This window comes from Dermacentor silvarum, chromosome 7 (assembly GCF_013339745.2).
Source record: "Dermacentor silvarum isolate Dsil-2018 chromosome 7, BIME_Dsil_1.4, whole genome shotgun sequence".
Lineage (NCBI taxonomy): Eukaryota > Metazoa > Arthropoda > Arachnida > Ixodida > Ixodidae > Dermacentor > Dermacentor silvarum.
In genome coordinates, this window is record NC_051160.1 from 139,844,337 (window position 1) to 139,868,403 (window position 24,067).

Sequence of the window (24,067 nt, forward strand, 5' to 3'; positions counted from 1 at the left end):
GGAGTCACGCCATCGTGACAAACCCTCGTCGTCATCGCATTGTTCTCATTCTGTTGTCATGCCATCGGCGTCATTGCGTCGTTTTCATAAATTCGTCGTCATGGCGTCATGATCATGTGCGACCTTGGCAAGTGAATGCCTAGCAATGTAGGCCGATACCGGAGGACACTATATTCACATACAGACGAGGCAACGGAAGTATCGGAATTACAACTACAGATTTTAAATGAAAGCCGTGTTTTCAGCAATACGATGCGTCGTTACATTGCTTGAATGCTAATCGCACTACTGTCCACAGTTAGGGTGAGGTGGGTTCCACGGGACTTCTTAAAATTTATTGCACTACGTCGACGATTGCTTTTCGTGTTCTTCGTGGGCATATAATTAATACATGAGATGAACTGCAGCAGAACTGATAGTTGGGCGAGTTGGTACGAATTCATAGTGAAATATTTAGCGCGCACAATCGACAAGGACAGTGAGATGTGTCCCTCTCACTGTGTCCTTGTCGATTGTGCGCGCTAAATATTTCACTATGAGTAATACATGAGAATTGCTTCGTTGTGGTTTCAGCAGGGTTGGTATAACAGTGCAGTTTCCATCTTATTTTTTTTTTTCATGCCCGAATTAGAATGTACGCGTTTTAACTTTAATCTGCTTTTGCACCTAATCTAATTTGAAGCTTGTTCATGCTGCAGGAACTGTTTACAAGAGCTATTTTATTTCGCTAGCAATCAGGACACTGAAGGGGCTCTCGCACTGCCGTGGGCTCGCAGCGGAGGCGCTTTGTCACGGAGAGCGAACGCACGGCGGAAAGCAAACGCGACTTCCGTCGAGCGAAAGGCCGTGTGGATATGGGAGGGAGGGAGTGAGGGGGGGGGGGGTGCGACGCTGTGCTGCGGAACAAAATGCGTATCTTGCAACCGGGCGTAAGGGGAACTGGCGACGCAATCTCCCACGCGAAAGGAGCAAACCGGGAAGGCAGCGCGGGAGGGGGCGACTCCTACTCCGCCGGCAAATGCGTTCTTGTATACTTTGCGCCGGTACGGGCTGCCGGTGCTGTTGGGCGTACCGTATCTTGCAAGCTATCTCCACACGGCTCTGGCCTTTGTTTGCGCTGTGCTTATGCCGCTCAGTTTCCGTTGAAGCGATAGACCGCCGAACCTTCGCTCGCTGCGGCGGCCCGCTTCCCCACGCCCGCGTTTTGACAATGGTTGTCTGCGGTCATCGAGTGTGTTCTATTCATGTTTGCTAGTGCGCGCTGACACCACGCTTGTTAATTCACTTAGTAAGCGAATGTGTCACGTTTATGCAGCCGATAAAAATACTATCCCTACTCATTGTACGACTCTACTAATTTGCTATCGCAATTGATGCTTCGCCTTTCGGGCGAAACTGCGATATTTTTTTAAGCACGTTTGGAGTTTTGCTTTTAGTTAGCGTGTTATTTTACAACTGCACAAGAAATATGGCTCTGCTACTAGAAACAAATGACCCGAAGTATCTTGAAAGCAATGAAATTTCAAGGAAGAAAACTGGGCCGTGCAGCAAGCAATGAAACCAGCACTAATGCGGCTCCAAGCTTCTCGCGCTAAGCACTGATCTGCGTCCTCCCCCCTCTGTCGCAATGAGACGTCATCACATAACGCCTGAGCATGCGTGATTGACCAGAATCGGCCGGTAGGCTCAGAACGCGGCGCAATAGGGAGCAGAGGTAAAGTACCCTGCTTCCTAAAGCCCTCTCCTCACACCCACCGAGTACAGTGGGTGTGAGAGAATATAAAAAAGTGTCTCTTGAGAAAATTCTACGATAATTGTATCGTGAATTGTATCGTGTATCGGTATGTATAGACTATAGACTAGACAGAACGTGCTGCCATACCGTACGTTCCTAGGATAAGCAAAACCTTGTCTCGTGTTCTGCGCAGTTATGTCGTTGAGGTGGCACACGTGCCTGTGTGTAAGCTGAGGCACGCACTCGTAGGCGGTAATGACAAGCTTCCGAGAGAATTGTTTCCTGGCGTGGTCTACAAGATACCCTGCGCATATTGCGACGGCGCATACATCGGTAAATCGGGCAACTTTAGACAGAGACTGAGGCAGCATCAGAACGATGTCGAAAAGAAACGAACAGTTTCGAATGCCCTTGCCGAGCATACGGATGCAATGGGCCACAATATTGGCTGGGAAAAGTCAAGAATTATCGGCCAAGAAAGAAACTTGAAATCACGGCTCTATCTGGGGTCGTTGGAAATACAAAAACACGTCACGCGCTCAATCGAAGTGAGGGAACCCTCCCCCCGTCGTACACGCGCTGTTTGCGTCACGTGCTGAAGAATACATAAGCTTCCACGAATTCACCTTCACCCCATTGTGAACAAGGCTTCCGTAGCGAAGCCGAAACGTCTTTTATTCAATTTTCAATTTTTTGGCTTTTCTTTTGGTCGGTGTCTGTCGTTTTATTGCTTCATGTTTCATCCCGACCAGACGTGCTTCCGTCGAAACCTCGACTTCAGACTAGAATTCAGAGCCGTACTCCAGCGCCGCCATTTTCTCGCGACGGTGGCGCCGCGGTGCGAGCATTGCCTAGCTGTGGACTGCGGGCACCGCGAATCGCTGCACTGGCGGAAGCAGGAGCATTGGCAATGAATTGTTCTTCAAGCGAATTGTTGACGCTTAAAATTGCTAAGTGCATGCTCATTTCACTTCTGGATTATGTACGCATGACGAACGCAGTAGAACACGCGTCGGATCGAGGGCACGCTTGAATTTTCTAAAGTTTGGCGGTATCATGGTCGCAATGAGGGCGACGCATTTTCGTTTGCGGAAAACGTATGCATTGGTTTCCGCGCGTCGAAAAGCGAGATATTCTGTTACATTAAGTGTTGTGGCAAGTGCCAGCCACGGTGCAAGATAATTTGTGCCAATACGCATGATAGAGCTGCATGTAACGTGTCTGTGCGCTGTCACAGAACCTTTGCAGTGACATGACAGTGGGTTCTGGCGATGCATTAGTTGTTGACAAAATTAAATATCACAACGTATAAAACTATAGATTTCATTCGTACTTCGACAAACTTATCTAAACAGGGTAGCAGTTTTCGAAATGCGTTTCACACCTTGTGTAAAGTTAGTGAGTGAAGGATGCGATGAAAGTAACAAAATTGCCGCGAAGCATTGTTTTCTTTTGAACCGCCTGAAAGTTTATTTAATAGCCTCGTTGGCTACGCGATACGTGACCAAAGCGCGCTTGCATGAACACTCTAAAAAATTTTTTAAAAATTAGCGTAGCTTGCACTGGAGGCGCAATGTTAAAGCGACAGCGGAGCTCATGGGCACCTAGCTAGTCCTGGCTTTTGGGCTAGGCTAAGCACTACCTAGTCATCCCCAGCATATTCCGGAATTTTTCTTTTAAATTTAACAAACACCTTCACATTTGGTGCAGTGGTTGCCGCGAAAAACGATTTCTCATTTCACGTGTATTCAGACAGGAGCCCCCGAGCTTAAGCTTCCTCTTGAAAAACAGGCTGAAGTAAGCGAACATCTTCGCCTAGAATTTCTATAGGGATTGAGTACCTCGATAAGTACGAATATCCTACCGTCGCTGACTACTGTCTGCTAACGCTCGGCCTCACCTGCCTGCGTAAGAATGAAACTTTGGCCGCACTACATATCAGTGTAGCCGTAGTGTCTCGCTAATATCTATTAGTTTTGAACACTCAGCTGCAGCCTTGAACCACGCGAAAGTTAAGGTCAGACCAGACGTACGCTTGCCAGTGCGCGAGCTCACTTCTGGCTGCTCCTGGCTAGACGCCTTGGCAGGCTTCGCGTCCTATTGAGCTATTGCTCAAAATGCGCAATTTGGATGTGGCTACTATCTGTCGACCAAGCTGGTGCAGGACAAAGCTGGTCTGCATCATATAGCACGGCCTGATTGGAGCACGTGAGCGTTATTTGAAAATCAGGTGTACTTCATTTGGTGATGCTCTCAAAAAATGTGGTTGATCCCTCTTATATAGGAATCGGTATAGAACACGAAAGTGAAACGTGTCTTCACAGAAGTAGTGTAATGTTTATTGCACATTGATATATAATGTCTATTGGTGTTTTGTGGCTAAAGCGCCCTTAGGCGTTGATGCACCCACGCTGACGCCTGGTGGCACGTCTCCTCCATCACGACTACCAACGTCGATGACCATGAGCAACCGTCGTGCATATGGAAGCTGCACTACGCTGCACACGCTAGCACAACGCGAAAGACGAAGCACGTAACTGACACACTAATACAACGCGCAAGACAAAGCACGTAACTGAATCGTCACCGAGTCAAATCAGCGCGTACAGCGCGTCGTAATTGCAGCCTCCGCGATCAACTTCAGAAACATTTTCAGAGCTAATTGCGGAGGCCACGCTCCGCTGTGCTGAGTACGGTGAACGCCACCTGGCGTTGGTAGTGCTTCTTGATGCCAGCGTCCCTTCGAATGCTGGCATCGAGGCGTCGTAATGCTGAGACCACCGAAGCGTTCACTGTCGGTGCGCGTTAGTGTCATAATGCAGTACTTCTCTTTTCTGCTCGTAGGCGGCGGCACCGCCCCGAGCAAGAGCGCGGGTACACGGAGGAGTGTTAGATATATAAGGCGCGTCTGTGTAGCTCTCTGCAAATGCGTTTGTGGCGCAATGGGTTAAACGCTCGGCGATCTATCGTCGCGGACCGAGAGGTCGTGGGTTCGATTTCCAGATTTTGCATGTTTGTGGAACTTTTTCTTCTGGTTTCTTTCTTTGTATTATGTTCGTGTACATTGTAAGCTGACGTATTTCCGTGACGGAAATACGTCAGTGAAGTCTTGGTGGACCCCGGCATAAAACACTTTCGTGTTAAAAAAAGCTAATTGGTCCCTGAACCGGTTTATGAACCGGTTTTTCTGTATTTTTCTGGACTTCTAACTGCAATTGTGGGGTCTACCGCCCCGCATATTGCGGTGATGGACGTACAAGCTCACGGGGCCCCGTCTGGTTCCGGTTCACCGGCGGGCATCGCTTCGAGGAAGCGAGGAAACACGTCTAGTGAGAGCGAAGACACCGAGCTGTACTCCGCCTCAGGTGACGAGTCCTCCGAAGACGACTTTCAACCTGTCTTGCACCGCAAGGCCAAACGAAGGATCATGAACACGTCTTCGGCGTCAAGTTCGACCACTGTGAAAACTGCGCCTCAACGATGGCCTCATTCCATCCTGTTAGTGCCGCAGAACACAACTGACAATCTGCGCGTGCTCAACAGGCAAGCACTTTCATTGTATCTAGAAAACATCGTGCCGAATGAGATTTAAGATGTCAGGCTGAATACAAGGAAAAACATTATGGCGATCGATGTGAAGAACTCGACTGCGCAGAACACATTGCAGCATATAACGCAACTGGGCAACATCAAAGTCCGATCCATCGTTCCCGCTGATGGTACCACTGTAACAGGAGTCATTTATGACATCGACAACGAAATTTCCAATGCAGACCTGCCAATTCGCATAAAACCAGCAAGCGAAAACAACGTCATTGTGTACGTCGGCCGCCTCGGCAACACACGTTGTGTCAGAATAACATTCAAAGGTGACTGTCTTCCGTCGTACGTGAAAGTAGGCCACTTTCGCCACCCGGTTCGACCATATGTTCCGAGGCCTATGCAGTGTTTCAACTGCCAGAAGATGGGCCATGTGAAGGGCGTTTGCAGAAATTCCGCAATATGCCCCCGATGCGCCGAACCCCACCCAGAAGAAAAGTGCAGCGCAACTACTTTGAAGTGCCCAAACTGTCAGGGTGCTCACAGTGCTTCTTCCAAAGACTGCCCACAGATTAAGAAAGAGATTTCTATTCTTAAACAAATGGTGAGGTAGAGCTCAACCCACAAAGAGGCCGCTGAAAAAGTCCGACGAAGACGACGCCACCGTCGAAGGTCCTCACGACGGACTACGTCAACTTCTAAAGATCTGTCGACCGTTCATAGAACACAGCCAGCTGCTGCTCTGAGCGCGACAAACGCCGAGGTTGGAAGAGAGAAAACTGGGAGATCTCTCTCTACAAAGGAATGGCCACCTCTTACGCCTACACGACCTGTAGCAGAGCCACTGCAGAAGCCACCTCCAATACAGCAAGGTGCTGCATCGGATGACTTGCAGAATACAGATAAGCAAGTGGTCGCTCTTCTGCGACCCCTAATGAGTGCCATTCGCGTGTTATTGAACAACATGCAGACACCGTCAGCCAGAAGTGCACTTCAAGTACTGGACGCTCTGAGTCCGGTGCTGGCAGCCCTTGAGTAGACCATGGCTCAACAGCTACTGCCTTTCAGGGATGAGGTCCGAAAAGCAACAATTTTTCAGTGGAATGCCCGGGGACTCAGATCGCGCATTGCTGATTTTCGTCGGTTCGTTTACGCCCACATGTTTCCGATCATTGTCATCTGCGAACAGACCTTATCCAGCACAATTAGGCTCTCTGGATATGATTCATGTCATCCTACTACTGGTGAAAAGAGCAAGGTTATGGTGTTCATTCGTCGCAATCTCACTTACATTCTCCAGCCTGTGGCTCCTCATGACGACAATCAATATATATGTATAACAGTGAAAAAGAAGATACTTACCAACACCGTTGTGGGCGCTTACCTATCTCCATCAAGTCGATTTGATCAAACAAGACTACGAGACATCTTATCATCAACTCCTGATCCGTGGGTCATCATTGGGGATTTCAACGCTCATCACACACTGTGGGGCAGTACGAAGATCAACGCGAAAGGCAGACATTTGGTATCCGTCGCTCATGACAATGAACTTTTGTGGTTAAATGACGGCAGTCCTACGTTCTTACGTGGCTCCACGTACAGCAGCTGTCTGGACTTGGCGTTTGTCTCACGAAGCCTCGTCAGACGTGCTGGGTGGTTTGCGGATATAGAAACACATGGGAGTGACCACATTCCTACATACGTCAAAATAAGCGGATTATCTCCTTCCAAGATACGCGATACCATCCAAAGAGTGGGCTGGACCAATTTTCAGTCTCTCATGGAAGAGCACTGTCAAGACAACATTTCACATCGCTTGGAAGAGACTATCAAGAGCGCAGTACAAGCTACCATGTGCACTCTCACGTGTTCTTCGAAGCAAACGGAATTTGATATAGAATTAGAACGACTTCGAGCAATTCGTCGACGTGCTGAACGAAGGTACCGCCACACGCATGCAATGGATGATTTACGGACCGCCAGACGCATCCAAAAGAAGATCCAGCGCCGGTTAGCTAAGCTGGAATCACAACGCTGGGCTGCGTTTTGTGAGTATCTAGACCCTCGCAAGCCTTTATCGCAATTGTGGAGGACAGTACGAGGTCTCCGGACACTGCCCGTGCAGCGGTTTCCTTTCAAGGCCCTAGCCCTTTCATAACAGCGACCGGACATTGACGTGGCAGAAGAGTTCTGCGCCAGATTATCCGGCCAACTCGCTTCTCCCAACAATTTTCCGCCTTCGAGTAGCTCTCCACCACCGCGAGATCAACACATGGATCTACCTTTTTCAATCCATGAACTTAAGGCAGCACTAGATTTGTGTGGACGCACATCGGCTCCAGGACCTGATGGCATTTCTTACAGAGCCCTACGTCATCTGGGTGAGCGCGCAACCATTGTTCTCCTAGAGCTCTACAATGAATCTTGACGAGATGGCACGCTCCCGATAAGCTGGAAAACCAGTCGCCTGGTTCCACTACTGAAGCCTGGCAAATCGCCTTTGGAGCTCTCATCCTATCGCCCGATCGCTTTGGCTAGTTGTGTGGGCAAAGTAATGGAGAGAATGATCCTAGGACGCCTGGAGTGGTACCTAGAGTACCACAACATTCACCCTGAGGCTATGACGGGCTTTGGACGTGGTCGATCATCGATAGATAACGTCGTCGACCTAGTCACCTACGTTCAGCACGAAAAATGCCGAAAGCGTCTTTGCGCTTTGTTTCTCGACGTGAAAGGGACATATGACAACATTACACATGAAGCCATACTTACTGCTCTCGAAGAGGTAGGTGTGGGCGGCCGGATGTTTCAATGGATACGGGACTACCTCTCCATGCGATCCTTTTTCGTGAACACTGAGAACAGCCGCACCTCTCTACATTACAGCTACCGCGGCGTCCCCCAGGGCGGTGTCCTCAGCCCTGTGCTGTTCAATCTGACTCTCCTTTCTCTCCTTGAGTACCTGCCAAGCACAGTTCAGCTATCAATGTATGCGGATGACATCTGCGTTTGGACGTCTGCAGTAACACGTCTACAACTGCGAGCGAGGATCCAGAAAGCCGCATCTCAGACTGCTATTTACCTCCGGAATCGAGGTCTGGAAATATCGTCTGAGAAATGCGCACTTGTGGCATTTACACGGAAGCCCATGGCGAACTACAGCGTATTGATAAATGGCCAAAGAATACCATACATTCGATCTTACAAGTTTCTAGGCGTTATAATTGACAGAGACTTGTCATGGAGCCCTCATGTTTCACACTTGAAGAAGCGGTTAACCGGCATCTGTCATCTGTTTAAGTTCTTCACTGGAAAGACATGGGGAATGTCCACAAGTGCTATGCTGCAACTGTACAATGTGCTGTTTCTTGGCTTCCTGCGGTACAGCTTGCCAGCCTTAACTAACGTCAACAAAACGAGTCTGCGCACCATACAAAGTGTTCAAGCACAAGCGCTCCGCATTTGCCTAGGCCTGCCTCGGAGTGCATCCACAGTGGCGACAATCGCAATTGCTGGAGACCACCTCGCCAAGACTCACATTGAGATTGAATCATTAAGGACACATATACGACATCTTGCCCGGACTCCCCACCACCACCTGGCATCTCTACCAGTGGACATACCACGTACCTCTTTCTGCGAAACAATAGCCACGCATGGTGAATCATTACCAACTTGCTTCACTCCTGCCGCAAGACCTTCGATTCCTCCGTGGTGCCTTACCCAGCCAAATATCAACCTGACAATACCTGGCATCCAGAAAAAAGCAGAGCTGTCATCACCAGCCTTTAAACAGCTCGCCTTACTTCTGTTGTACGAGAAGTACCAAGACTCTGCCCATATATACACCGACGGATCCGTCCTGCCGAACAGCTCTACCGCGGCAGTGGTGATACCAACGATGGGCACAACTATTAAATTCAAGACGTCTCACGTCACAACATCGACAGCAGCAGAGCTCGCAGCGCTTTGTACCGCACTGCAATTCATTAGTGAACAAGTGACACACAAATGGACAATTTTCTCCGACTCAAAGGCGGCTCTGCAGTCTCTACTATCACCTTTACGCCGCGTTCCACACGAGCAGCTGGTCTTTGAGATTGCCGAGGCAATACACAATCTGACTGAGATAGGGCAAGAAATAACTTTTCAGTGGCTTCCAAGTCACTGTGGAATTATCGGCAATGAACGGGCTGATCAAGCTGCCCGCACAGCTCATAAAGAAGATCACAAACGATCCATACCACTTTCTAGGACTGACGCTGCACGGAAGCTCTGCGTGCTTGCTCGCCAACGCACAAGATCACAATGGAATGAATCGCACTTCATGCATGCTCGCTTATACTCTCTGGACCCAACCCTAAGCCTTCGAGTACCATCAAGGCTTCGCCGAGGAGACGCAACTCTTTTGTGCAGGTTATGGTTGGGCGTTGCGTTTACCAACGGCTATGCGTTCCGCATAGGAATGGCCGACAGCGCAGCCTGTGACCACTGCGGCAATGAAGAATCAATTGTGCATATTTTGTGCGCCTGCCCGCAGTACAGTGCGCAAAGACATTCTCTTACCAACGCGTTCAACCAATTGGACGACCGGCCTCTGTCGGAAGAAAAAATTCTCCGCCACAGACTGGACTTAACGTCACAGAAGAAGGCTGTGCAGGCGCTTCTGCGCTTCTTGCGAGCGACCGGCCTATCTGACCGACTGTGATTACAACACTCTTCCAGTGCAACTAAACAATCGCACACCTTCCTTGTGAGTGCCCTCGTTTTAACCCGCAGAGAGCAGCTCTCTCAGCCACGATAGATATACTGGACAAACGCCCAATAACGCAAATCAACTTCCTTGGAAACTGGCCTACACGAAAAACAGCGCGAGCCGCCTTGAAGGCACTGTTGCGTTATTTAAAGACACCGGACTCTGTGACAAATTATGACTCTACACTGTGTGACTCTACACTGTGTGACAAATTGTGACTCTACACTGTGTGACGTACGATGGGACGTTGACACTGTGCAACACTAGAACGCCTTCTCAGACTGCGTGACTATGCCCACAGAAACAGTTCTGTTTTGTGTGTGTGTGTGATTTTCTTTTTCCTTTTCCCCCCTTTTTTATACTTATTTTTTCTTTTCTCTCCTGTCGAATCCCTCTACCCCTCCCCCAGTACAGGGTAGCCAACCGGAGATAATGTCTGGTTAACCACCCTGTCTTTCCTTTACCCTTTTTTCTCTCTCTCCTGTGGTTGTTAGAAGCCATCGCTCGGGGCTAGCCCGTCTGAAGGCGCATCACAAAGTAAAAGAAAATAAAGCGTAGTTTTCTGACCTTTGTATGAGTGCTTTCCGGCATTCGTCAGTAAGTGGTAAGCGCGTGGTAAGCGCGTTGCAAACCACTACTGCGCTAGGCAAACGCTCATTCGTCTCGCAGCCTTACTTTAGCGAGATGCAATGAGAGATCTGTTGAAAGCCCAATGGGAAAACCAGGCGCACACCCATCTGTGCTCGGAAATGGGAGCGAAAGCAGGTAGCGATCCGCACCAATCCAGAGGAAAGAGAAGGAGCAACCAGCGATCTCTGGAAAGCGTAGTGCGAAAACCAGCGCACACCGATCTGTGCTCAGAAATACTCGCGCAAGCACGTAGCGAGCCGCGCCAATCCAATCCAGAGGAAGAAAGAGGACGACGAGCGTCCCCTCGTGGTATAACGCGAAACGTATTAAACGGCAAATTAGTTTAATACACATTCAGTGCACATCTTGTAAACTTAAAATGCTTAGAGCCCACATTAATGTGACTAATATTATCGCACTAAATACATTTATTTGATAACATGCTTGTGCCTATAATGCACTCGGTGGAACGACAGACAAGTGAAGGAAGGTGCGACCATGAGCCCCAGTTTGTCGACCGCCCATATGGCAATCCCCAAGAGACACCCGCCGTGGTTGCTCAGTGGCTATGGTGTTGGGCTGCTGAGCACGAGGTCGCGGGATCGAATCCCGGCCACGGCGGTCGCATTTCGATGGGGGCGAAATGCGAAAACACCCGTGTACTTAGATTTAGGTGCACGTTAAAGAACCCCAGGTGGTCTAAATTTCCGGAGTCCCCACTACGGTGTACCTCATTATCAGATCGTGGTTTTGGCACGTAAAACCCCATAATTTAATTTTTTTTAATGCCAAAGAGATGATAGCCACCCAGAGTGAATCTAGATAAACCAATGAAACTGGAGGTGTGCCGACGGACAAACCTTGTCTTGTTACCATTAGTTCTTTCATCTTGGGGCGTCGCCAGAGCTCGTCAAGATCCCGAGTTTCGCCAAACTCGGCTCATCCTGCATAGCACCCCTGGAACAAATTTTGTTGTATAACGATGGTCAACGATTGACAGCGCCACAAACAGCGACCACCTACCTGTTGTTTTTGAAGTGGTAGGCCCGCTAACCTCGCCGGATCTTCATAAGAGAAGTTTTCTTAAATATACTCGTTTTAAGACTTGTTTGTAAACATCGTTTAATTCAATGAGACATATGAGTTGTAATCAAAAATCTCATAGTTTATGCTCGGTATTGGAGGATTCTAGAAAACGATCTGAATTTGTAATGTGTTCGAGTAAAAAGAATAGCCCTAGTAAATGGTAGAATGACGACTGCACTACAGAATTTAGGCGGAGGAAAGCTGTCTGGAAAAAGCTTCTAAACAACCAGTGTCCAACAAACTGGAATGATTCCAAATACATAGCGGCCATCTTTAAACGTACAGTTTCTAAGGCGAAATATGACTATAACCTCAGAAAATTTGATTTCTTGTCCCAATTGGGACAAGAAATCAAATTTTCTGAGGTTTAAACACGCAACAAAGGGGCATTGTTCCGCTTTCTGAGATCACAGATGATTCAACCATCAATTAATGCACACTCACTTGTTCTCACACCGAATGAAATTACTGAGTTCTTGGAACAAATTGGCAAAGGGCTTGAGAGCCGCTTTTCATTTTGCCGCCCTTGTCGGCCTTTATTGCTTGGCTCTGTGGACAATTTCGAAGAGGTGTCATTATCGGAATTGGCCTCAGTAGTAAGTTTGCCCGCTGCTGCCCTAGGTCCGGATGGGGTTACCACCGCAATGATCAAAATTTTGTATAAGGAGTATCCTGATGCCTTATTGGCTCCGGTTATTCATTCTATAGAGAAGGATCGGATACCATTGCAATGGAAACTCGCTAAAGTAATATTATTACTCAGAAATCAAGGTAGTAGATACACACACTGGAAAACATTCGGCCTATTTCATTAACGTCGAACCTTGTTAAGCTAATCGAAAGATTAATAAATGTCCGAATCATGAAGTTTATGAACACCAGAGAGCTGCTGAGCCCTTTCCAATTTGGTTTTAGACCAGGCATGTCCATCTGGTGTGCGCACGCAGACATAGAGAGTCGAATTCATCTTGCACGGCGCCACGGGCACGCTAGATGTCGCCAAAGCTTATGACAGTGTCGAGCATTCAATATTGTTGGATAGAATGAATGCACTAGATCTTCCACCTTACTTTATAAGATGGACAGCCGAGTTCTTGAGGGGGAGAGAATTCTTCTGTGTTAGGAATGGTATCGTCTCTCGAAGGTTTACACAGACCCGGGGTGTACCTCAAGCGGCCGTTTTGTCTCCCCTATTTTTCAATATACTACTAAGTGTTATACCTTGTCATGCTGACGTAAACACATATGTTTACGCAGATGATATTGCATTTTTTTTGCTTCTGTAGACGACATTCCGTCTCTTTGCAGAACATTGCAAGCTTATCTCAACACACTTGAACAATGGCTGGAAGGAATTCGCCTATCTCTCAACGTTAACAAGAGTGCGGTGCTGGTCTTTCCGCTAAGGAGTCCATTGTATCTAACTCTCTGTTATCAGAACAAATTCTTCCCCCAAGTTGAACAAACCAAGTACCTTGGGGTGAATTATGACAGTAAACTCAATTGGTTGCCGCATATTGAGTATATTGCTTAAAAAGGAGCCGTGCTGTCGGAATATTACGACGGCTCAGCAACAATAGGTCAGGCATGCATGCGAAGAGATACACTACCAATGATATACAGCATGTATATCAGGCCAGTATTACAATTTGGGTGTGTTCTTTCCTCTGGAAGTGTGGCGTACAAAAATCGCCCCCTTGTTTTAATAGAACGGGATGCCTCCGCCTCTGCCTTGACCTCCCCAAATTCATATCGAAGGCTGTGCTTTACCTGGTAGCGCGAGTGCCGTCGGTAATGGATAGGTTTAGACTGCTAACTGCCCAAACCTTTCTGCGACTGCACGAATCAGCTTTCAGAAGACACCAGACATTGTTTATTAGTCAGCTCACTCTATTTTTAAATGTCCACTGGCCCCGTTTTCATACGCCACAGGTGGTTTTTGCGCAGGCACTACTCGAGCCATTGAGTGTTAAACTCTATGAGAAAACTCCTGCAAAGTCTACTAGCGTCTCTCTAGAAATTATTTTTGATAACAGTTACCCAAATAATGCAAAACTTTTATCTTCCCGAATTCTCAATGGCTTGCTGGATAGATCACTTGTGTCATATTCAGACCAACGCTATAATAGCTACAGATGCCTCACAGAACAACGAAAAGTCAGGTGTAGGAATTTTTTCTCATTCGCTAGATTGGTCCTATTCAATTAGACTTCCAGACTTTACTCCTATCTACACAGCAGAATTCTTAGCTGTGGTTTTAGCATTGCGGAAATTGAACCCCTCTCATTCATCAGTTTCTATTATCACCGTCTCACTCTCTCTATGTTCATCGCTTAGTGACTCAAAACGCGTAGTGACTCAAAAAATTTGCAAGCGTTATATCTTTTGGCTCCTTCTCATTTGCGTTTGCTTCGCTTAATTTGGGTGCCCGGTCACAAAGGTTTGCCTTTGAATGAGTGTGCAGATTCATTGGAAAATGCTTCCCTGGGTGGTTCTTTAGTACCTGCCGTTCCCCCAACCGCCTATATCACTGCAGCTAGGTTTAGGAGATTAACAATGATGAATGATATATATAATTCTAGCATGGCTTCGCATTCTACGATTACCACCATCTACTATTCCCTTGGAGTCGTAATTTCTGACCAACACGAAAATTAGAGATTACACTAACGAGGCTACGTTGCCGCATCCCGAGATTAAATTTCTAAAACACACAGGGCTAGTTTGGCGATATCTCCTTTGTGTATGCAGTGCGATGAACCAGAAACTATTGATCACTTTCTCCTTGCTTGCTGACGATTCTCCTCAGTAAGAGAAAGGGTGTTTGAGGACCCTTTAAACAAACTTGGCCTCAGCATGAACGCCCCCGTCTTGCTTTCGTTTGGAGCTTCCACATTCGGGTACAGCCACCAGAATGTTTGTACTGCAATGCAAAACTTTATCATTGATTCGAATCGACTGCCTTCCTAAAACAGTCAGTTATAATAATTAATTAGAACACCGAGCAGAATTAATCTTCCTTTGTTCTTTCTTTCTTTTTGTAATTTTTTTAATCAATTTTCTCCAAACCGCCCATTCTTGGCCAATCCCCCACGGTGGGTATGTGCCATTTATACAGAGGATCATCATCATCATCAACATGTCCGGAACCGAGGGGTCACAGTGGAGCGCCAGAAAAAGAGGACCAGCGCAGGAGGCTTTTAGAACGGATTAAGCACGTGTCACGCTTACGAGGCGCCGGCCGAGAGCGCCGACCTTGCGTCCCCGCGTTGCGGCGTCGGTGGGCGACACACAGTTTGCTTTTGCAGGCTTGGGAAGCTGTGATACAATAGACGCAATTTCGGCCATCTATGACGAAAATACATCCGATAAAGTGACTAACAAGTAGATGGAGGCAATGCAAGTGCAATCATGAAGGAAGTCTGCGTGCGTGTTGGAGGTAGAAGACGATGATAATGAAGAGCGGGATATAGTTTGCTTTTGCAGGCTTGGGGGGCAGTAATTGCTGTACAGCAGACGAAGAATTGGCAATCTATGACGAAAATACGTCTGACATTATGCAACTTCAAAATACTTCGTAATGCTTTTTGCAACCACTAAGCCCTGGTGTTCTACATATAGGACATGACGTCATATCTTATACTGATGTGGTAGTCCGAATATAATAAATATTTTTGTTTTTCTCAGTAGTAAATCTATACCAAACGATGAAAAAAAATTCTACACGTTAAAAAAAATCAGGGCTGAAAGGGTTCTCCCTGCTCAATCGAGTACTACTATATATTCTTGTTTTTCGGCGTCTTTTCCTATCGATTTCTTGTTTTTACTCTTAGGATAATCAAATTCCTTAGGCTAACTTCTGCCTCCCGATTCTTTTTGTGGATACATGATATGGTTGAGCATCCTTATCATCGTAAGCTTGGGTCTTCGCATCGCATGCCCGAAAAGAAGCTACCCGGAATTGAGTTAAAGCATTCTCTTCGTCAGCGTCAGGAAGATGGTGCAGTAGTACGAAAAGAAGCGGACCGGAAAAAGGAAAGAGCCACGAGAAAGCCCCTTATAAATTATGTGCTCAGTAATTGAATTAAGTGAGTCAAACATTCACTGCAGACTGCGATGTTATTGTTGAGATTTTAGACCGGTCAAAAGACGATAGGACAGAGAAGAGACGTGGCACATACAACGACTGGATTAACAACTGTGGTTTATTGAAAAACCCCGCCTCCCCCTGTTGTGTGTGCCACGTCTCTTCTCAGCTCTTCGTGTTTCGACTGGTCTAAATTCTCAAGAATATGTACCAACTCACCCCAGATAGAACTCTCTGCATGTTATTGTGCTTGAATTGTCAAAGCTTTAAGTCATGCGTATGGCTATAACATGATATAATCCGAATATATTTATTCAAGGAAACAGGAAATGAAAATGAAAGAAAATACAACCTTGCCACTTTTGCGAGCCGAACTCACTTCCACATTGCGCGTTCGAGAGTTTAAAGAAAATAAGTAGTGTTCGTCAACCATAGGCGTATCTACCGGGGGGGGGGGGGGGGCACTTGCCCCCCCCCCCCCCTTCGAAAGCGGGCACTTTCGGCTACACACTGGAAAGTCCAACAAAACTACAGCTGAAGCTAAATTTTATTTCTTAATAGTCACCACGTTCATAATGCTTTTCTTTACTACGTATCCCCGGTTTGGGCAGTGAGTATTGTGCCTCCTAGTGACGCGTTGTAGCGGGCGACGCGCGAGATTCGCCATACGTACACGCTTGCATTGCACAGAAGTCCTGGCGCTGGACAGTTCCCGCCGTTACAAATTACCGCCTAACCATACTTGAAAAAAACAAAAAAAAAAAAAACAATCGGCTTGATATATTTCACATTCGGGCGAGAGGAGAGGTCCGGATAAAGTATTTTAATCAGCCGCGCCAAACTATGGGTGTGCCTTACTACATGAAATGGTTGGATTATCAAATGCTGGAACTATTGAATCTCCGTCTAGAGATAGTCTACGTAGCGTTGCAGTATAGATATATTGTCAAGGTGTTTATTGACAGGATTGAGAGGTCGAACTCAGTGCAGCAGTCAGAACCCTGCGAGCAGTCAGGACAAGCCCCATGCATAAAAACGCTGGTGATGTGCCTGACTAACCGGCACTTCTTCGTCGTTACAATATATCTTATCACCATCAAAAATCTAATCAGATCACTTACAGGTGTAACTGCCGAATTCCTTTGTGTAATCACGACTTATCGTATATTTATTTATTTATTTATTTATTTATTATTTATTTATTTATTTATTATTATTTATTTATTTATTATTATTTATTATTATTTATTATTTATTTATTCGTGATACCTCAAAGGTCCCAGAACGGGACATTACATGAGGGGTGGGCACGTAGAAAAATGGCGGGACAGGTTAGGTGGCGTGACTTGAAAGATGGTCTTCAATATCAGTTTTGAAATGGGAAATGTCGGTGATGAGGGCGATGTCAGAAGGAAGGGTATTCCATTCTCGGGCTGTGTGCAGAAAAAAAGAACGCTGGTACGTGGTGGAATGTGCGCGTGGTAGACACACAGCATTGGGATGCGTATGGCGGGAGAAACGATGCGCGGGAATGATGATTTGGTTACCTGTGGGCCGCGAATGAAAGAACCTAAAAAAATAAAAAAAAAGACGAGCACTTGTGCGGCGGAAGGTGAGCGAGGGAAGAGACAACCGGGATTTTAAGGCTGAGACACTTGTATTATAGGAGTAGTCAGAGAGAATAAACCTGGCAGCATGGTTCTGAACCGATTCAAGGGAATTAATCATATTAAACTAGTGGTTGTCATAGATAGCACTGGTATATTCTAGTTTAGAACGGATTAGGATTTTATATGCAAGTTCATTTATTCATGATACCTCAAAGGTCCCAGAACGGGACATTGCGTGAGGGTCTGCAAGGTGGTATGTTCGTGAAAGTGACCTCGGTCGAACGTGCAGAGCCATTTCAGTGCCAATTGAACATTTAACTGAATTTTTTCTAAAGGCCTGTGTCACTTCTGCTTTTATCGATTTCATTTTCAGGCCGTTTCTGAATAAGGGCTGCCCTACTACTTGTTTCCCGGCAGGATCAAGAACAGCAGATATTTTATATTTTGAAGAAATGAAGACCACCTTATTGTGACGTGTTCCGAAAACTTAAACTGCGGTGGTGGCTTACGTACTCGAAAAACCCCTACTGAATACTCGCTTTCCCCCAGTTTTTGTGGTTTATACACGTCATTTAGTTGTTGATCCCGGTATCCTCAGTAAACTATGCGGGAAACGGTGTTAATATTTATTCGAAGTACGAAACAATATCCCGAGTGACGAGCGATAAATGTTTTTTTCTGTGTAGGTTCATTGCAAGCCTTTGCAGAAAGTTACATATTGAAGTGTTCCAGGGTGCCATACCACCGCTTTCCCCGACTCCTAAAACAATTGCATGAGATATGGACTAGAAATTCTATGAATATATAGGGAGAATTTTAAGCGCAGTGCGTTGCGAAAATGACACTTTCTTGGTTTAATTGCAAGCGTTGCAGATAATTACTAAACCCTTGTTTTCCCATTTGTTCCCGTGCACCATACGGGATGCGTATAGGTTGCTTCTCCGGTGTCCTCGGTGAGCTAAACAATGCATCTTGTTTATATCTGGGGATAATGAAATTTTCTGACGAAGTAAGATGTGTATTAATGAATTACAGTTTTTTTTAAAGTTTCCAGCAAGAAATGCTTCAAAGCATTGCACGGAGACAAGGTTTAAAACGGAACACTAATATACGGGTAACTTTTCAAAGTATGCGATGTAATTACAGGAAAGTGAAACATTTAGTGCAACTGTTCGAAAAAAAAAAAAAAAAAAACAGCTTCACTAAAAATCGTGTTGTACGTAATTCACCAAGTTCGCACACCTCTGCTGTCTTTTTCTTTTTAGTATTGAGAGTAATTTATGTTGATTGTACGTCGTTCTGTATAACCTCGACAGTACTATTACCTTAACTAGCGATACATTTATGCTGTAGACTTAAACACCAAGTAAAATTCTTTAATTAGTAAAATTGATTGCAACAAATGTGCTTTTTTTTTGTGAGCTGCGCTGCTGCTACTGTGTTGGATCAGGGACCTCTGGGCACTCAATGCCATTTGTCCCTGCATCACATGTAGATTTTATAGCGACAAGAAATAAATTCGAATTCAAATAACTTTTCGAGCCTCAACGGTTCACCATGTGTTATTGAGAAATAGGTCTATTGTTACAAATAAAAATACCTGCCAGATGCATTTCCAGGCTTTTTCACTCATTATAATAGTAATGGAATATATATATATATATATATATATATGTGTGTGGAGAGAGAGAGAGAGTCAGATCTGCGGTTTGCCCCCCCCCCCCCCCCCCCCCCCCCCCCCCCACTCGAGAAATAGTTGGTACGCCTCTGTCGTCAACGTTTTCATGCAGGCATGGTGTCATTGTCTGTTCACTTGAAACGAATCCTCAGACGTTCTAAGATAAAAGCACACACGTGCTTTGCCTGTGTCGCTGTTGATAATATACCCCAAGCAAACATTTTGAACTGGTATGCTGAGATGTCTCACTGGTCTTTGTGTAGTTTAGATATTTTAGCTTAAATGGGGCCCGGTTACAAATGGTGCCGTTCAAATTGACTTTTGTTTTGGTACAATACTGGTTGGAGTGCAACCGCTCCAGAAATACAGATACAGTTTTTCGCTCGTTCAAGCTGCAAACCAGCTCCACACAATCTGTAACCTGAGCGTTTAGCTAATGTACAGAAGTGAAACAAAAACCGAAAGTAGAAAAATCCAAAGAACGGCCGTACTAGCAGCCATGCAGCCGTACATTCCGGTTCCGGCTTGCCGGTGCGTTTGCCGGGTGTGGTGTGATTGGTGTGATCGCATGTGTGCCGCTGCTCTGCGTTTGCATGTGTGTGTTTTTCTCACGATCGGTACGGAGAGCCCGGCACAACCGATTCCCTATCTAGACGAACGGCAGGCCACCGTGCACGCATTGTTATTTGTCAGCACATCGGTGTGAGAGATACAGTGTAGTCGCTGATAAATGCTCCTGCTTCTACGTTCCTTCTCTGTAGCTTGTTCGAAGTCGAACTCACACAACGTCCTCTCGTCGGTCGTGTCTGCACATCGAAGAAGTCTGGCCATGGCCGCTAAGGTGGGAATTCTGCAAATTCTTGCAAAAGTTGGTTGATCGTCTTTCCGGCGCTTCGCAAGCGAAGCCATGCCGTCACATGTGGGAATCGCGGAACATAGCATTGTCGCTTTCCCTGCATTACGCGAGACATGCATTCGCTACACGAAAAGTGAAAAAAATTTGCAAGCAGGTGTTCAAAGCCACACAGCATAGGGCAGCCCTTTGACCCGCGGTGATATTGCGTGCTAGAGGTCAACCGATCGCCGCTCGTTGGATTGTGCATAAATTCACGCTTTGTATGGGTGTTAGGCCGCAGGTCATCGTGCAAAGGTCTATTAAAATAAGCCTAGCGCAGCATTAAGTTTAATTCCGAGTCGTCTCCGATTGCTGGTAGTTGCTGTGTGGCTCGTAGAGGTTCCACATTCCCGGCTAGGAAGCTGCCGTGCGTAGTCGCGGTCGTGCACCGTCCCGAAACGCAGCGAAGATGCCGCTTTTCTTCGCGATTCTCACGTAACCGAAGGCTCCAGACTCTCTTTTGTCCTTGCAGTGCACTCGCTATCCAGCAAGATGCACATATCGTCGTATGCACGTAGCCCTTCCAGAATAACAAGAAAAAAGGGTCATTTCCATTGTGACGTTTACAGCGATAAGCAAAATGTTGCGGGGTCACGCATCCGGCGGGAGGAGACGAAAAATACAATAAAGAATGGACATTCGGAGCTGCGTGTCCTGAGGCGTCGTCGAAGCGTGGAGGATTGCGGTGCAAAGCAATGCAAGTGGGCCGTATATCCGCGGGTCACGTGTGCACACGGCGTTACTCATTTACTGAGTGTGGCTGTTCGGTGAACGCAGGGTTGAGGTGTTCATCTCGCGCAGATGAGTAAGCCTTCGCAGTTTATAAAAAATTGCTCTCGCGGTAAACTCGGGCTGTACAAAGCATTATCGGACATAGCGGGGCACTCACATAACAGGCAAGCTTCCTATAAGCATATTCGTTGCTTCGATGGGCAAAATCCAAGGCTCTTGTCCAGTCCTAAGCACTGGCTGGTTGCACAGCTGGATCTTGGCGTTACCTCGTCTCATAGGTGGGGACAGCCACATAAAATCAACAGCACTGTGCCAGTTTAAGTAGCTACCTTCTTAGCCCATATCGAAAGCAAGTGCATCCATGAATTGTTGGCATCTGTTGGCATGCTGCAGAAAACAAGGAAATAGGCTCACTGAGGCTTCACTCAATATAACCAGAGAGCGTCTTCCTTTGGCAAGCACACTGTGTATAACTGCGATGGGGCTAAGAGAGCGCACCACCTCGAAAGCACGGGGTCCCTTTATCTCATGCCAAAAATCTCTGCTCCTCTGGAAGGGCCGGTCATAAAAGGGGCATTGCCCATTGATACGTTCGAGATAAGGCCAGCTCGGACGACTCCACAGTGTACTTCGAAGCTGCATAACAGACTGATAGCTTGACTGGAAAATCTTCTTGTGCTAATATGATCAAAAACGAAAACTAAAAAGGTCTGCCAAGGTTACAGCATCGCTGCTCGCATCAATATGCGACTATATAACACTGACCTGCCATGGCCTTAGCCCTAGTGCTTTACAGCTTGATGCCAGACAACTATACTTACAGACTTACTTTGTAAGTGAGATGTTTCGTGGTCATTTATTGACGTTGTGCTTTATGTGGCTGCTGATGTGAGGCATGGGTTTCTTCAGGATCTGCTTGCTAAACCTTGTTTGTGTCCAGTAGAACAAATCCTGGCTCCCACAACAGATTTCAAGAGCCTCCTTCACCAATGATTATGTACGAGAAACCAGGTGTGGATGAGGCATTTTTTGGTTATCACATGGCGTAGTTCAAGTCAATTGGTTCTATCATGGTTGCCAGCAAGATGCTGCCAGAACTTAGAGAAAAGCTTTGTATCACGATTTACATAGCCCAAGGTAGAGCATCACGCAGATTTGTCCAATGTTTATTTGTTCTGCCTGTTTTGACTCTGTATTTCAGTTTGCTTAGTATTGTACAAAACAATAATTCTTGTCAAGAACGTTGTGTAGAATTGGAAAAAAAAAACAACTTTTGCAGGAAGAGAAGCAAGAAATTTTTCATATCTGTGTTAATAAGTAATGTTAGATTCATATCTGTGCCTAAGGCACAGAGTAGCGCCCAAGAGGGGCTAGAGCATTCATTCATGCATCAATTGTTCTCTGTCAGAAGTTGTCTGAAGCAATCTTGAGCTGGTGTTACGTATGACGGTTTTGGTAAGTGCTAGTTTAAATATTGCATTGCAAATTTATGGGGTGTTCAAATAGGGAAATTTTGTAACCGAATATGAAAAAGCAATTAAAAACATCAAATACTTTCACATTCCTAAACAAAGTGAGAGATAAACCATGTGTGGATTCCATTTGCTGACATAAAGGCTTACTTATATTATTTGATACTTACATATAATGCCATAAAGAGCTGGCCATCCTGTTTACTGAAACGCTTGCATATTATAAACAGCATCTTAAGTAATCAGGTGTGCCAATGATGGTAATGAAACAATGAAGGAGCATGTCGACAAATGGACATCGAGTGCTGTGTTTGTTGAAGGAGCTAACCATAATACTACAGCACTGCGCATTGTTTTAAGAGGAGGCAAACATGGCAAGTCTAGAAAAAAATATCTTATTTTGCCTTAATAGAGACAACAGATTACCCAGGCTGCTTAAAAAGCTAAGCATTCCTATCGAACTGCTAGAAATTATTGTGCAGAAATTATTTGCCCCATGAGTTTGATCAGGAACTTGTGCTTGTGCACAACTTCAACAATCTCCTGCAACAGAATCATTTGGAACACTGACCACTTGCATTGGGCTTTCTCCCCTGAAGTTCCGGTAAATGTTGGTATCCTTCATAATTTAACAAAAACGAATATATTGGTCAGTTTTGAATGGTGAATTCTCGACTCAAATACAAAACATATATTAAAGTTACTTATTTGGAAGAACGCTCAACAACAGGACAAGGAAAGACAACACAAAGGTGCAGGCTAACAACTTGTTAGTCTGCGCCCTTGTGTTGTCTTTGCCCAACTTGGTGCTATTGTACAGCAAAAGCTATTCAATTCGAACTCAAAATTTTGAATATTCCTGCACCCTTACAAATTCCTTCTGCGGTTTCAGTGGGAGAGCTGTTACTAGCTGTGAGTTAGTGCGATTAGGGATCGCGATCAGTCCTTGGATATTTTTTTGCAAGACAGCAGTTGCCTTTAGTTCAGGGGAATAAGGGAATTGGAATATGCATTAGTATAACATGTGGCAATACATACCTTGGAATGATAATCACTGCAGAATGACATTTAGCAGCATCCATTTTTTTATTCAAGATCAGTGATCACAATGCCAAGTGATGCTGAACACATGTTTATACACGAGAAATTTTGGGCAAGCTTTTATTTATTTGGATACTGTAGCAGAGGAACATTTGAGCATTGGAGGAACAATTGCACATGGTTAAAGTCTCAACTGTGTTGGAACATGTGGTGAGAAGAACATTGTCAGAATACGCTGAAAATTAGCAGGCACTTCCTGTTTAGCTGCAACAGCATACAGTGTTGACCGCTTATAACGTAAGTCGCCGGAGTCGCGAATATCCGCACTATAACCAAAACAATAATTTTATTGCGGTAATGGACACTCCAGGTGCATTTCTGCCGTCGTTGTCACTATGCTCTAGGTTCTGTATTTGCTTACTAAATAAATTAACTAACACGGTGTCACGTGCGCACAAGCAAACATGAACACATCTCGCTCGTTGACCGCGGAAACAAACTGTCAAAACGCTCGAGTGACGAAGCCGGCGAACGAATTGACCTTCGTGCTATCATGCCTCTCACTTCAACGCGACCTAGAAGCTGCCAAAACACGGCGTGCGGCAGACTTTCCCCGTCGCAGATTGCTTTCAAGATAGGGCCAAGGCGATCGTATAGTTGAAGTGGATTGTCGCAGATTACGTCCTGCTTCGGTCCACTGAAACCGTTCCGTATTGCTTTGCTGGCGAAAATCCTCTCCCTCTGTTTGCGCCAGTCCTGAACGGAAGTTTAGAGAGAGAGAGAGAGAAAATGATTTAATGAA

General features: G+C 46.0%; 1 protein-coding gene across 5 annotated transcripts in view; it reads left to right on the plus strand.

Annotated features, from left to right (window-relative positions):
• The first annotated feature begins 19,657 nt into the window (after positions 1 to 19,657).
• The window catches only part of LOC119458485 (cytosol aminopeptidase-like), a 210,912-nt gene continuing 206,502 nt past the window's right edge, over positions 19,658 to 24,067 (plus strand). For 4 of the 5 annotated variants that reach the window (XM_049671259.1, XM_049671258.1, XM_049671261.1 and 1 more), the window contains exon 1: positions 19,659 to 19,966. In XM_049671259.1, coding sequence (XP_049527216.1) covers positions 19,856 to 19,966 — 111 coding nt within the window. In that variant the 5' untranslated portion in view covers positions 19,659 to 19,855. Of the gene's footprint in view, positions 19,967 to 24,067 lie in introns of all 5 variants that reach the window. The other variant, XM_049671262.1, reaches the window with a different exon arrangement.